Source organism: Anabrus simplex, chromosome 3 (assembly GCF_040414725.1).
Source record: "Anabrus simplex isolate iqAnaSimp1 chromosome 3, ASM4041472v1, whole genome shotgun sequence".
NCBI classification, from domain to species: Eukaryota; Metazoa; Arthropoda; class Insecta; order Orthoptera; family Tettigoniidae; genus Anabrus; species Anabrus simplex.
The window spans coordinates 91,279,881-91,295,275 of record NC_090267.1 but is presented as its reverse complement, the minus strand read 5'-3'; the positions used below and the strand labels follow the sequence as shown (position 1 = coordinate 91,295,275).

The following is a 15,395-nucleotide window of genomic DNA, read 5'->3' as shown; positions in this document are numbered from 1 at the left end:
TGTTTACTGGTGTGTTCCGGGTGTTATTGGCGCGCTAGTGACTTCGCGTATTATTACGAGTTTCTTTTGTGCTGTTATGTATAAATATATCATTACAAATTAAGTTGGTAGTCAGTCTTTGTCGTGGTGTTTAGGATTTAGTTAAGTTTTAATTTACGTTTACATAACCTTTGTTAAAGTGCCGCGTGGAGTGAAGATGGGTGAGCCTGGTCACTCTTACGTAAAGCATAGAAAGGGACGAGCATTGAAAAGTGGAGAAAAACAGTGTGTTCTCAAAGTTCTTAAGAAGTTCAATGACGCAAATCCTGGTAGTAGTCTCGAAAATGTGACGAGGTTAGTAGGCGCTACTTCTAAATGTCATCCCCACTCGTGTGGCGCGTATCGAGTAGATGATATCGTATTGCAATGGGGGAGGCAAGTTTTAAGGTTACCTCCGTACCATTGTTCTTTAAATCCTATTTAAAGTGTGTGGAGCCACGTGGTTAGGAACAACAAAACATTCACCCTTGCGGAAGTAAGAAAACTGCTGCTAGAAGGGATTCAATCAATCAATCAATCAATCAATCAATCAATCAATCAATCAATCAATCAATCAATCAATCAATCAATCAATCAATCAATCAATCAATCGATCGATCAATCAATCAATCAATCAATCAATCAATCAATCAATCAATCAATCACTACTGATCTGCATTTAGGGCAGTCGCCCAGGTGGCAGATTCCCTATCTGTTGTTTTCCTAGCCTTTTCTTAAATGATTGCAAAGAAATTGGAAATTTATTGAACATCTCCCGTGGTAAGTTATTCCAATCCCTATCTCCTCTCCCTATAAACGAATATTTGCCCCAATTTGTCCTCTTGAATTCCAACTTTATCTTCATATTGTGATCTTTCCTACTTATTCGTCTACTGATGTCTTCCCACGCCATCTCTCTACTGTCAGCTCGGAACATACCACTTAGTCGAGCAGCTCGTCTCCTTTCTCCCAAGTCCTCCCAGCCCAAACTTTGCAAAATTTTTGTAACGCTACTCTTTTGTCGGAAATCGCCCAGAACAAATCGAGCTGCTTTTCTTTCGATTTTTTCCAGTTCCTGAATCAAGTAATCCTGGTAAGGGTCCCATACACTGGAACCATACTCAACTTGGTGTCTCACCAGAGACAAATATGCACTCTCCTTTACATCCTTACTACAACCCCTAAATACTCTCATAACCATGTGCAGAGATCTGTACCCTTTTTTTACAGTCATATTTATGTGATTACCCCAATGAAGATCTTTCCTTATATTTATACCTAGGTATTTACAATGATACCCAAAGGGAACTTTCACCCCATCAACGCAGTAATTAAAACTGAGAGGACTTTTCCTATTTGTGAAACTCACAACCTGACTTTTATCCCTATTTATCATCATACCATTACCTACAGTCCATCTCACAACATTATCGAGGTCATTTTGCAGTTGCTCACAATTTTGTAACTTATTTATTAGTCTGTACAGAATAACATCATCTGCGAAAAACCTTATCTCTGATTCCACTTCTTTACACATATCATTGATATATATAAGAAAACATAAAGGTCCAATAATACTGCCCGGAGGAATTCCCCTCTTAATTTTTACAGGGAGAGATAAAGCTTCACTTATTCTAATTCTCTGAGTTCTATTTTCTAGAAACAGAGCCATTAGTGACCCCTCAAAGTTGGGAAATGTATGTAAAACACGTCATCGAGACGGAAGGAAAATGAATGTGAATTATAGATAAGTTATTAGACGATGTCATAGGAGGGATAGTGAACGACTCCGACAGTGATGGTGACGACGACGATATGGAGGGAACTGAGTAACCTGTCTTTCTTCCGCAGCCGACATTGGTGAACACATTAACCTTCAGAATTGCACTCGTGTTGAATATCATCTTGATTCATTCTGGTGATTGTATAAATGTTGTATTCTCATAACATGTTAGTTACAGATTATTTGAACTAGTTATCGACCTCGCGATTTCTTGACTGAAGTTTTTATGCGACTAGTACTACAACGAACACGTGACCGGTCTTGTTATTCTTATCTCCCAGGTAATTTAAAATTACAGTTATAATAGTAATAAGAACGAAAACCTTAATAATGAAATTACTGCAGTCGATATCAATAAAATAATACTAGACTACTATTGATAATTAAGTTGTAATACAACTGTATACATTCGATGGTCTGTCTGGAGTACCAAGGCATGTAACTCGGTGGTCACACAAAATATTATATAATATCCTTTTATATCAAAGCCTTTGTGTAACAGGAACAGGTGAAGAGACCAGTCGGACATTTGAAAATGTGTAGGTAATCACAAATTCGGTGGCCATCGTTTACGAACTTCTACTTTCCACAAGTAAGTAGAAACTATTGATCATATAACAACAATGTTTCGTCGAAAGAAATATTATATGTGATTTACTATTCTTCACAATCACCGTAGTCCTCCAAAAGGAGTCTAAACAATTGGAGAATACATGTAATCCACTTGTGAGAAGCGCAGAACAGCTACAGTAGCCAATGGGAATGCTGGAGTAGCTCTGCTACTGTGTACAAAGCAGCAGAGCTGTGAATTGTATGTACCTACAGTGTACAATGGTGTATTCCTTACTCAACCATCGTCACACTGTGCATAGGTCTGTGTTCGAATTTACAGAGATTGAGTGGGAACCCAAGAAAATTATTATACACTTTCCATTGCTTCGTATTTCTTTACATGAGTTTGTGTTGCACCAACTGTATTCGCAAGTGTGATAGAAGGTCATATCGTCCCTTAAGAACCAACACCGCATATCTGACAATGCTTTTCCTATCCATTATGTTCCTTAGGGCAGGTCACGCCTCTCAGCCACATATTGATATGCAGTCCGTCAGAACAATTTTCATTGAGTTCATTTTCCTATGAGTAAGTGTAAAGCAAAATAAACCTTACTGTACCGTAATGTAGGAATGTATATTTGCATGACATAACCCCATCCTAGAGTGTGATGTATTTAACGCTCATTTTTCTTTACACACACACAAAAAAAGCAAAAAGCAAAGCAAAGTCACCTCCGTACAGGCCATAAAGACCCTTGGAGAAGTGGAAGGAAAAGGCTTCCACCATTGTTAACCTCGGCACGTTATGGGGTAGAGTGGTTAGCTTTACACCCGGCCGCCTTTGCCCCCAGGAATTAACCTGGGACTCATTTTTGGTGTAGACTGAGTGAACCTCAGGGCCATATGCACCTCCGGGAGTGGAAATCTCGTTTCTTAAATTTTACGACTTCCTGACGGGGATTCGAACCCACGTCATTCCGGGCGAACCGAGCACGCCTTTACCGCCTCGGCCACGCAGCCCCTTACTTTACACAAGCGCATAGAAAATAAACTCATCCAAAAGTGCTCTCATAGACTGCATATCAATACATGGCCCTGGGGCGTGACCAGACTTGAGGAAAATATTGGACAGGAACAGCATTGTCAGATACGCGGTATTGTTTCTTAAGGGGCGATGTGTATATAGTATGTATGTGTGTATGTTCAGTCCATCAGCGATTCCGGTGGTAGGATCCTCAACAGCTCTGCCATCAGCTGTCATAGCTGGCTAGGCATCACTGAAGAGGCGTACTAGGGAAATGAAGAGTGAGGTAGTTTCCCGTTGCTTTTCTCACCGAGCCAGAAGTTGCTGTTACATGCCAGTCTGCCAAGCCCACTGAAATGCATGCACCAATCGACCCTATGAGCAACATTTTCACACCATTCATAGCAGGGACTGGCTGCATAAGGAATGGCATTACTAGCAGCGCTCATACCTCAGTCACTTTCATTTCGTCAAAGCCAAGAATAAGACTGAGACAGATCAATGAAAGTAACAGAATTGCTCTAGCCCATACCAGAAGATATGTAAACACTAGGTCCTGCCAGCAAAGGCATTAAGGGCCAATATACTTTTTATACGAACATTAATTTACTGATATTTGTGTTGTTTTATTCTCGTCCTTACTTTTTTGTTGCAGTTAATACCAATTCTGTAGGCTAGTGTCATCAGTTCAGTTGTGAATGTAGAATAAGGGTATATTAACAATATCTCCTGTAAATAAAATTCTCTTCCATACTGTGACGTAAATGCCTTCTTTTCGTACTCATTAGAGTATGGGAAATGACACTTTACCGTGCTGTAATTACTTTTTAAACAGAAAACGTTTCTGATTGGTTGAACTCCGCTTTACAGCACTTAAACACGGATAGTCAGAGAGATTATGAATCAGAAAACATGGAAATTAAATTTGTTGGATCATATCTCTGCTTGTCTGCAGCACTGTGTTTATGTACTCATCTACAGAAAAAATGGCGTCTCTCCACTTCCAGCTCAAGTGATCTGCCGCCATCACCATGTCGACTAATATAAAGGTTAGTCCACTTCTGACAGATAAATATCGCACATTTACCTGGAGTGAAAATGGGAAACCGTGGTAAACCATCTTCAGGTCTGCTGACGGTGGGGTTCCAATCCACTATCTTCCGAATGCAAGCTCACAGCTCCGCGGCCCTAACCGCACGGCCAACTCGCTCGTTCGCATATATATTAAACTGTATCACAATTTTCATATTGCCTTCATTAATCCACGAACGGAGGTACATGTTTACTACTCATAGCTTAGTGGACTCTTCATTTGCCTGAAGAAGAAGTGGGAAACAATGGAAAAGCACTTCGAGGATGGCTGAGCCACCGCGAATAGAACCTCTTCTACTGAATTGATTTGCTGAAGCTGAGTGGACCCCGTTCCACTTTTGGATCCACTTTTCAAATTTCGTGGCAGAGCCGGGAATCGAACCCGGGATTCCGCAGATAGCAGCTAATCCCAATAACCAGTACACCAGAGAGGTGGCCAATTAAATATGTTGGCATAACGTCACGCAAATCATCATACAGTGACTTGTTGACTTTTGCTGTATGTTGCTAAGAAAGATATAAGAAGTGTGGGCAAAGAGTTATATAGTGAAAAGAACTGAGAATTCTCATTGTTTCTCAGCTAATAGTAGGTGACAGCAAAGAGAAGGTGATAAGCTACGAGAAAATGATGGATACTGAACTTGGAGTAGGTTAGAAGAAAAGTGAGGGGAGGAATGGCGCCGGCTTTGCGGTGGAAGCTTATCACATTACCACTACACCACAGAGGCGGACGCCATAGGCTCAAAAGAAAGTAATCAAAAGTCTTTCTTTTCATAAATGAATGTGTCAGGTTACACAACTCAGACAAATTAAGGACGAAAAGCAATTCACGCCTACTGCCAGGGTAGGAATGGAGCAAGAATTGGTCTTCGGAGGTCACACGATAAAGATGACGAGAACAGCGAGATACAATGCCAGAATGAGCTTGGTCCACTGCATAAGTCCTCCAAGCTGTTAGTTTCTAGAAGTTCATCTTATTTTTGGAGCACACATTAAGTTCTAATATACCAAACATCATTCTCACCTAATATATCCTGTTGAGGTAACCACTTCTTCACCATAACATTACTCGGTTTACCCGGGAGTGAGTCCGACTCCCATTTCCAGAGAATGCGTTGTGGGATCTCAGAAAACGCTTCAAGGATTTCCTTCACTTTCTCCGGAGGTAGTTGGTCGCTTCTTATGTTGGAACCCAAACTGAAGTAGATGACACCGTGTTTAGCACCATCCAGGAAACTCTGTATGTTCTGTAAAAGACATACCGGTTTTTATAATAAAAATAACACGGACAAAATGAGCCAATAAACTTTCATACATCTGTATTTTATGTAAATTTAGGGCTGTAGATTTTCCCTTGTTACAAAACTGAATGAATAAACTAAACATATCAAAAATAGCAAAAAGCTGTTAAGGACGCTTGTACATGAACATCATAGAAAATGCTCCAATATTTGCTTATATTAGTGGTACTCCTGCTACTGAAGTATAGAATGCACAAGGTTACAATTATTACGATAATTTCACTATACATTTAGACGTATTTAAAAACATAAAAGGGCCGATGACCTTCGATGTTAGGCCCCTTAAAACAACAAGCATCATCATCAAACACTTAAAAGTTGTGCTTTCTCAAAAACGACTTTTGTTATAAAAGAAATTAACCAGTTTTTGTAACATTCGATAAATTTTGTCACTTCATGCGTTAGTACATGCATTTCAGAAATCAGGAACTTTACTGGAAGGAAATTTTTTATAGATGCTCTTCATAATCTGTTCTTCAATGTAGACCATTATTGCATTTCTAGTGTGTGAGAATTCTACAGTGTGAATTTTTATATTTACAAATAAATAACATTGAAAATTTCAGTGGCTGGTCCTACCTAAATATGGGATGTATTTCATCTAGAACCTTAAAAATGGTCGCCATTAATCTAGTATCTACCTAAGAGATCTGTAGCATTCGAAAATGGTGGGTTCGAACCCCACTGAGTATTGTTTTCCATAGTTTCCATTTTCACTCCTAGCTCTTTCCTATCCCATGGTCGCCATAAGACCTACCTGTGTCCGTGCGACGTAACACAAATTGTAAAAAAAAAAAAAGTTCTATACAAAATTTTAGCTCTCTATGTTCGATAGTTTCTGAGATACATGTACCAACCCATAAAGTGACAAAATTTATTACAAAAAAGCTCGTTGAAATGTTTGTAAACAAGAGTAATTCATGGGAAAGCACTACTTTTATGTGAAATTATCATAATAATTATAACTTTGTGTGCTCTAAACTTCATCAGCAGGAGTATCATGAATATAAGCAAATATTGGAGCACTTTCTATTTTGTTCATGTACAAGTAAGTCCCTTGAGTTGATAATCCTGTGTATGCAGACCTAATATGAAAGATCTGTTTCCACTGTCAAAGCAGTATGTTGTTATGTATGGCGACTGGATATCCAATATGAGAGTTGCTTTTGGTCAACACCGTTTATACTATTGTTACACTCTTATCATGCAAGTTGTTCCGACATTCAAATTTTGTGACACACGGAAAAACTTGATCCAGTGAATTATTCAAGTGTTGTACTTTCTAAGCCACATAACATCAGGGAATGACTACGAGGATTTATGATATTGACACAGGTCCTTGGAATTAAAATGACCGAGCGAGTTGGCCGTGCGCGTAGAGGCGCGTGGCTGTGAGCTTGCATCCGGGAGATAGTAGATTCGAATCCCACTATCGGCAGCCCTGAAGATGGTTTTCCGTGGTTTCCCATTTTCACACCAGGCAAATGCTGGGGCTGTACCTTAATTAAGGCCACGGCCGCTTCCTTCCAACTCCTAGGCCTTTCCTATCCCATCGTCGCCATAAGACCTATCTGTGTCGGTGCGACGTAAAGCCCCTAGCAAAAAAACAAAAAAAAATTAAAATGGTTACTCGGAGGAGTAGCGTGTGTTACTAACGAGTAAATTTACTAAAGTACATTTTGTTATTTACAGACCAGAGGTGCTCACGCTGGGTTTTCCGACCCGCGGGCGCCCAGCACTGTAAGTGGGCGAGCAGGCAGGCGATGAGCGTATGCTATTCAGCCAGTAACGTTGTGGCTACGTCATAGGCCGTGAAGGTTGGGGGAGGTTCTCGTAGTCACTCTCGATCACTGCGGCAATACTCGAGGCAGAAAATAATGAAAAATACAGCGCAGAAATCCACGTCATTTTCAATTTACGTTTTTGCTCATTGCAGTTTATGTATAAAGAGTTATTCCTGCGACCTCAAACATTTCCATAATGAACACAATGAATTACAATTTTCACTATTACATTATGAATGCGCGGCGTACACGGCCACTTCCTTCCCACTCCTAGCCCTATCCTACCCCATCGTCGCCGTAAGACCTGTCTGTGTTGGTGTGACGTATTTATTTCTTTTTTAATGATTTGCTTATGGCGGCGATGGGATAGGAGAGGGGTAGTAGAGGGAAGGAAGCAGCCGTGGCCTTAATTAAAGAACAGCCTCAGCAATTGCCTGGTGTAAAAATGGGAAACCACGGAAAACCTTCTTAAGGGCTGCCGACAGTGGGGTTTGAACACACTATTTTCCGGATGCAAGCTCACAGCTGCGCACCCCTAACCGCACGGCCAACTCGCCCGGTAAGAGGGGCTTTAGAAACATTTCTAATATGATACGGAGTTAAGGTGGATAAGTTGTGGGTTTTGGTTCTTTGGGCTAAATTATGTGATAAACTCACAAACAATCGAATTATGCTTACCGGGAATAAAATCAGTAAGGTTATTTATTTGGAGCAAAGAGCAAAGTCACCTCCGTACAGGCCATGACGGCCCTTGGAGGAGTGGAAGGTAAAGGCTTCAACCATTGCTAACCTCGGCACATGATGGGGTAGAGTGGTTAGCCTTTGCCCCCAGGAATTTACCTAGTACTCATTTTTGGTGAAGGCTGAGTGAACCTCCGGGCCATATGCACCTCAGGAAATGGAAATTTCCTTTCTTAAATTTTACGACTTCCTGACGGGGATTCGAACCCATATCCTTCCGGGCGAACCGAGCACGCCTTTACCGCATCGGCCAGGCAGCCCCTTATTTATTTGGAGGCATACTCTATATCTATTTGGTAGAGACATTTAAACAGTTGCACTTAAATCTTGGATGGTAAATATCTATATCCTCACTCATGATGAAACTCATCGCCGAGAGGCTAGCTATTATCATCAGACGCCTGATAACTTTTAAATGCTATTTTCAGAAATTCGGTGAACAGGGAAAGTCACACAACACTGTAACACTGTGCAAAATCAAGCAGTAAACTTGTTGAATTAGGCAATCATATTACTTTTTGCTTAATGAATAACAGAATTTTACTTTTTTAAACAAGGAAATATAGCCATTTCTATCCAAGGAATTGTACGCTTGTAGCCTTATAGACTGTACCACAAAAAATATAACGTACTAACATCAGTTTCTTTGAATGAATACACATAAGAAAATAAAACTGGCTGTTTATGTCAAGCGCAGTATAAATCAAACCGGAATATCTTGAAAAGGTCAGGTTTTTTGCAATTATAACATTTTATTTTAAATACTGTACCCCAATCAACATTTCGCTGGGTAGTGGAGAGCTTCGTAATCACAATCGAAGTTGCTGCTGCCTTCCCTGCAACGTGTGTTCGTTCTCTCTCATCACTGTGGCGCATGCTTGCTACGTAAGTTGCCCGCATTTACGTTAGACCAGCCGGGCGCACTGGGCTTGCCTCAACGGGCGTCCAGCTGAGCACCTCTGTCCGAGGTGAATCTACAGGATGATCGGAAACCAACTGAACCGGGTATATGAGAGTTAGTATGTTGGTCATACTGATAAATAATTTGAAAGTATCGATATCTCACGCCGTTGTCATATCATCAGCTGCTGAAGTTAGCCAATCAGATCGATTCGCGGAAGAATTTAAATGGCTTAACTTACCCTAATCATCACTGACGATTCTGTGTAGATTTTACAGATTGCGTTATCTGTCAGAAATTTGAAATAGCTCATTCTATTCAATGGCTGACAAGTTGAATAAGATTCATATTAGGCTCGGGAGCACAGTAGACACTCCAGCGCACAACATTAGTATTTTCGAAGAATATAGACCAGATATGCTCAGTCGGGCACCCGTTGAGGCTATCCCTGTGCGGCCGGAATGTCCTGACGTAAATGCGGGCAGCTTACGTAGCAAGCATACGTCACAGTGAAGCGAGAGAGCGAACCCACTTGGCAGATGATGTTAGATTGTGACTACGAACCTCTCCTTCAGTACTTAGCGAAATGAGATTTTAAAAGTCTCTAATCGCAAGAAGATCGATATAAATAGTCCGTTTTTTGTTCTTATATTTATCGATTCAAAGAAAAACGGACGCGTTATAATTTTTGTGTTATAATTTATGAAGATATAGGTCTTAAGTGTACAAGTCACGATTTACAATTACTGGAATGTGAGTGACAGAATTTCCACTTTTTTAAAAGCAAAATTCCTGTTTTTCACTCAGCAAAAGGTAATACAGTTACATAATTCAGCAAGTTTACTGTTTGGATTCGCATAGTGTTGTAGCGGTGTGCGACTTTCCCCGTTCATTGAATTTCTGAATACCGAGCTCGATAGCTGCAGTCGCTTAAGTGCGGCCAGTATCCAGTAATCGGGAGATCGTGGGTTCGAGCCCCACTGTCGGCAGCCCTGAAGATGGTTTTCCATGGTTTCCCATTTTCACACCAGGCAAATGCCGGGGCTGTACCTTAATTAAGGCCACGGCCGCTTCTTTCCAATTCCTAGGCCTTTCCTATCCCATCGTCGCCTTAAGACATATCTGTGTCGGTGCGACGTAAAGCAAATAGCACACGAATTTCTGAATATAGTATTTAAAGCTTATCAGGCGTCCGATGATAATAACTGGCCTCTAAATAGCGAGGGAGTTTAATCACGAGTGGCGACATAGATATTTACTATCCACGATTAAAGCAACACAACAGCAAAAATAACAATAACAATGTAAATGTATCTATCAAATAGATTTAGAGCATGCCTTGAAATATATAACGTAACTGATGTTATTCCCGGTGAGCATGATTGGATTGTTGGTGAGTTTATCAGATAATTTAAACCCAAACAACCATAAGCCACAGCTTACCCACCTTAACTCCGTATTATATTAGAAATGTTCCTAAAGCACCTCTTAAATGCAATAGTATAAATTGTAATTCATTACGTACATTATAAAAATACTTGAGGTTGTAAGTGTAAGTCTTTCTTGTATCCGGTCAAAATACATAAACTACAACGAACATAAATAACTTATTTCTCACAACGTACATTGAAAATAACGTGGATTTCTGCCCTCTTCCTTTCATTATTTCCTGTCTCCAATTCAAACTCTGGTATCACCGCAGTGATCGAGAGTGGCTGGGAGAACTTCAGATAACCTTCACGGCCTGTGACGTAACTAAAACGCCACTGTAGCTGAATACCATACGCTTATCGCCTGCCTGCCCGCCCGCTTGCAGTATTGTGTGCCCACGGAACTAAGTACCCACCGTGAGCACCTCTGATATTGACGATGCCTGTACATGCGCAAGCTTGCGTACATTAAGTAGAATTCTCTGAAATGTCAGCGTTATGTAGTTTACAGTTCCATTATGAGCTGGGGTATGTTACTCCAGGTATGAAGAACCAGGAGAGGCGTACGGTGACCCCAAGTAAGTACGGTAGAGTAATTCCTAAACATCACTGGACTTCGACATTCCTCTCACTCTAATGTGAGACGGAGACGTGTAGTACTTCCAGATTCTAACCGAACGTGTTATGGACGACTCCCAGAAGAATGGAATACGCGTTATACATTTTCGAATATTCAACCATGAAGTGTGAGGAGGAATATTCACAGTAAACAACGTAATACATGTACAATAAAGCATTTTGTTTTGGATGGGTTGGGGTACGAATACTTTTGTCCATGTCTGTACATGCCCGAACCATCTACCGATACATGGATAGAATCACCTCAAGGATATTACAGAATGTGACAATTCGCAAACTCTATTGATATTATCGATATAAAGCATGTTACTATAAATTGCCCGAGGAACAGTGGATCAAATTTGTTACATGAAGAAATTCTCTATTGTACTTTTATCGATTGTTGGTGCAGATTACAAGTTTCTATGTGTGGATATCGGAGGGTTCGGAAAAAACAGTGATGGTGGTATTTTTCAGAACTCTGTAATGGGACAACGGTTAGAAGCGGGTGCTCTTGGTGTTCCGAAAGACAAAAATCTTCCTGGACAGAATATGCCTGCGCCTTACTTCATAATCGGCGACGAATCGTTTTCCGTGAAAGGGTTCTTAATGAGACCGTTTCCATTCAGGGAAGTGAAAGGAGACAAGCTCAAAGAAAATTACAACTATCGACTGTGTAGAGCAAGAAGGGTCGTAGAAAATGTCTTCGGCATATTAGCAGAGAATTGGAGAATTTATTACAGACACATGGATGTTAATGAGGACACAACTAACCTTATCGATAGAACAACGTTCATTCTACACAACTACCTTATAGAAAATTCAGCATATTACGAAGATTTAGTTTCACCGGAATCAAAACGAGCACCCGCTGTAGCTTTAGCTGATTGTGAGAAATTTGTAGAGTTCTTTGACATGCATAACAACACTGTACAGATAGTTTTAGCATACATCTTACATGTATGTAGATGTTTACGAACGGAGAAGTGTGTGTAAAAAACGTCACGAACAGACAGTGATAATTAAAGAATTGATGCTTTCTAGGTGTACATAGTTGTTTTCCTATTTCATCCCACAACATATCTTTCTTCCTTACATTCTTATGATCTTCATTACTCATGCTGTGAGGCATTGGATGTTTCTTAATGCACTCTGTCAACAGCTCAGTCACCATTGTGATTGATCATAATGAACGCGGGACGCGGGAAACGCTGCATGCAGCGGACTGAAAATGATTCGCCCCGGTGTGAGTGGATTCATTTCCTGCTGTACTCATAACAGTTCGCGACGGGATCACTCCCGCTCCCGCGTTGGTGTGTGCAGACCTTTTAATGATGTATTACTTTTGTTAACGAGATTTTCAGTGCTGCTAACCCGCTATCCTTAATAAATTGGTTAGCTAAATTAAATTTCTTGCAAAAGTTGTGAAATATGTGAGTAATGTTGCCTCCTGCTTCTACCATCAATCCTAATAGCTTGTAGAGTGCATACGATATTTCTTATCGTCATTTGGAATTTTAGGTTCATGCATATCATATTTCTCCTCGTGTACATCATGTGGTTGAGTAGATGATGTCCGGGATTTAAGTGTGGGGTCTATTATGAAACCTTTACCTGAGCCCGGTGGTATAGCTATCATGTCAGTCCGGCGGCTTGACTCAGCCTGAGACAATCCATGTACCTCCTCGTAGACTGTGTTGCTTTCATCTTAGGGCGTTGGCAATCATAGATCGTATAAGATGATTGGACTTCCGCAGTGTTACAAGATATTAGAATCATAACGTATTGACGGTTTTCACTTTACAATAGTGAAAAAATTAGTGTATCCTCCTTATTCAATACATTGTATATTCTATTATTAGACGGAGTAATCAGGTTCAGATATGTTTCGGCTCGTTTGAGCCATCTTCAGTGAAAAAAGGGGGGGGGGGTGAAATAATTTACACAATATAAGCTATAAAATGCCAAAAAACAAAATGAAAGAACATATGAAAAACAAAAAGAGCCTAGCCAGAAACTAAATTAGCACAATATACAATCATCATGTGGAGCAAAAAACAACTCACTGCGACAGAATTCAGTGAAATATGGGTTAATACAAAAACATAATTGAAACTAAAAACTGTGTTAACCTAAGAAGAAAAGAAACGAAAACAAATGGTACAGATGGAAATGAACAATAAGTGCACATAATGAGGTTACGCATCTTTTAGTTTACAAAATATTGGTTTTGTAACAACACAAAATAAGATGAAATCGCTGTTGAAAATTTAGGCAGAAAATCTTTGTAGAAACCTATCACATGGAATTGGCTAGGAGGGGAGCGGAAGCGAAAATGTTTGAGAAAATCAAGCCTGACATAAAGTGCAGGTGAAAAGCCTGTCATTTTGACCATAATGAAATATAAACAAACAGTCAAGAGGGAAGTTTAAAGAAATACATGTTGATCTTACCTCAGGCAGAGGTTTCGTTTTAGTCTGCACATGAAGTCCGGTGAGTTCCACCACGTTCGGGAGTAGTGGACGAGGATAATGCATACACCAGTGGTTATCTATAAGTAACAGACTGTCGTTGTAGTCGAACTCACTTATTGGTGGTACATCAGGTCCAAAATGCTTCCTCATCACAGCTTCGTGTAAGGGGAAGAGTTTGTATTTCCATACGAACGCCTTCGCCAAATACAGGTAAGTGTTATGCATACGCTCCCAGAAGTTCATGTGGTCTGTATAGGCAGAGAAGAATGTTGGGAGATAGGCAGGGTTGTTCGGATTTCCAAAGGAAGCGTAGGTAGTTGACATTGCACTCATCGAGACGATTCCAGCAACAGGTGGTGATCCTAGATGGTGAACTAGACCATAAAAGGACTGCAACATTATCTTCTCCATGATTATCATGTCGAACTTGTTGTCTTTTAGCCTGGAACAAGAGACATACTTATGTTACATAATGTCCAGAAGTAGACCATCCGTTTTTACCTTGTTTAGGAATCACGTGGATATGGAAAAGTTTGATTTCTGTGCATTAATTCTATGCCAGCCTTCACCGCAATTGAAAATGTCGGTCCTCTGATTTTGACACTTGAGTGTCCTTTAATATTTTTTCAGGTATATAGTCGAGGCTGCATCCAAATTGATTCCCTAACGGCTGAATTGATTCCTCGCATCCAACGAAAGGCATATCTGAATTGATTTCCAAGTTATAAGGAAGGTCACGTCCGAATTGATTCCATATTGTGGAGTTACTACATTTTCCTCAGACTTAAGACCATCTATACATTGTTGGAGTGGTTAAAATGTATGACTCTCTAGTGATTATCATTATTAAAAATATAAAGCTGGTCCGCCTCTATGGTGTAGTGGTTAATGTGATTAGCTGCCATCCCCAGAGGCCCGGGTTCTATTCTCGGCTCAGCCACGAAATTTGAAAAGTGGTACGAGAGCTGGAACTGGATCTCCTCAGCCTCTGGAAGTGAAATGAGTAGAGGTTGGTTCGATTCCCACCTCAGCCATTCTGGAAGTAGCCTTCGGTGGTTTCCCACTTCTCCTCCAGGCAAATGCCGGGATGGTACCTAACTTAAGGCCAGGCCACTTCCTTCCCACTCCTAGGCCTTTCCTATCCCGTCGTCGCCATAAGACCTATCTGTGTCGGTGCGACGAAAAGCTAATTGTAAAAAGAATACATTGTTATACGTGTTTGAAAACACTATAGACAAATTCAAAGTGTCGTTTCTAAATTTTTATGAACTGCCAGCGTGGGAAAGAAAACAAGAAAGCGCTCTGACAGTGGGTTTACTGCTTTTATGGACGTAACTATAGCTTATAAACAAAAATAAAAAGTCTGTGGCACTTGGCTTAGCAAGTCAACTGCTACCCATCAAAATGGTCTGCAGATACTGGAGTGCACATGGTCAGCCTGAAGTCATTTGCAGGCATACTGCTTAGCTTTCTTCACCGGGTCCGCTACCTCTCGTATCAGGAAACATGACAAGAGTCTGAGTGCATCTCGTTCCATCTTTTAGTTTGGAATTAATATCCGTGGACTGATCAAGATTCATGAATGACCCTCAAGTAATTCATTTAGGGAAAGTGTTTGGTAAGGTTAGAAAGAAAAATATATTAAAATTTATTGTACTTCTCATAAATTTGGTC

The 15,395-nt window shown here is 40.4% G+C and overlaps 1 protein-coding gene across 4 annotated transcripts in view; it reads right to left on the bottom strand.

Moving 5' to 3' along the window:
* Positions 1 to 15,395, bottom strand: part of LOC136867052 (UDP-glucosyltransferase 2) — a 161,117-nt gene that overhangs the window by 8,384 nt on the left and 137,338 nt on the right. For all 4 annotated transcript variants that reach the window (XM_068227009.1, XM_068227006.1, XM_068227008.1 and 1 more), the window contains exons 4-5: positions 13,701 to 14,163; positions 5,497 to 5,719 (exon numbers count right to left, since the gene is read on the bottom strand). In XM_068227009.1, coding sequence (XP_068083110.1) covers positions 5,497 to 5,719; positions 13,701 to 14,163 — 686 coding nt within the window. The remainder of the gene's footprint in view (positions 1 to 5,496; positions 5,720 to 13,700; positions 14,164 to 15,395) is intronic.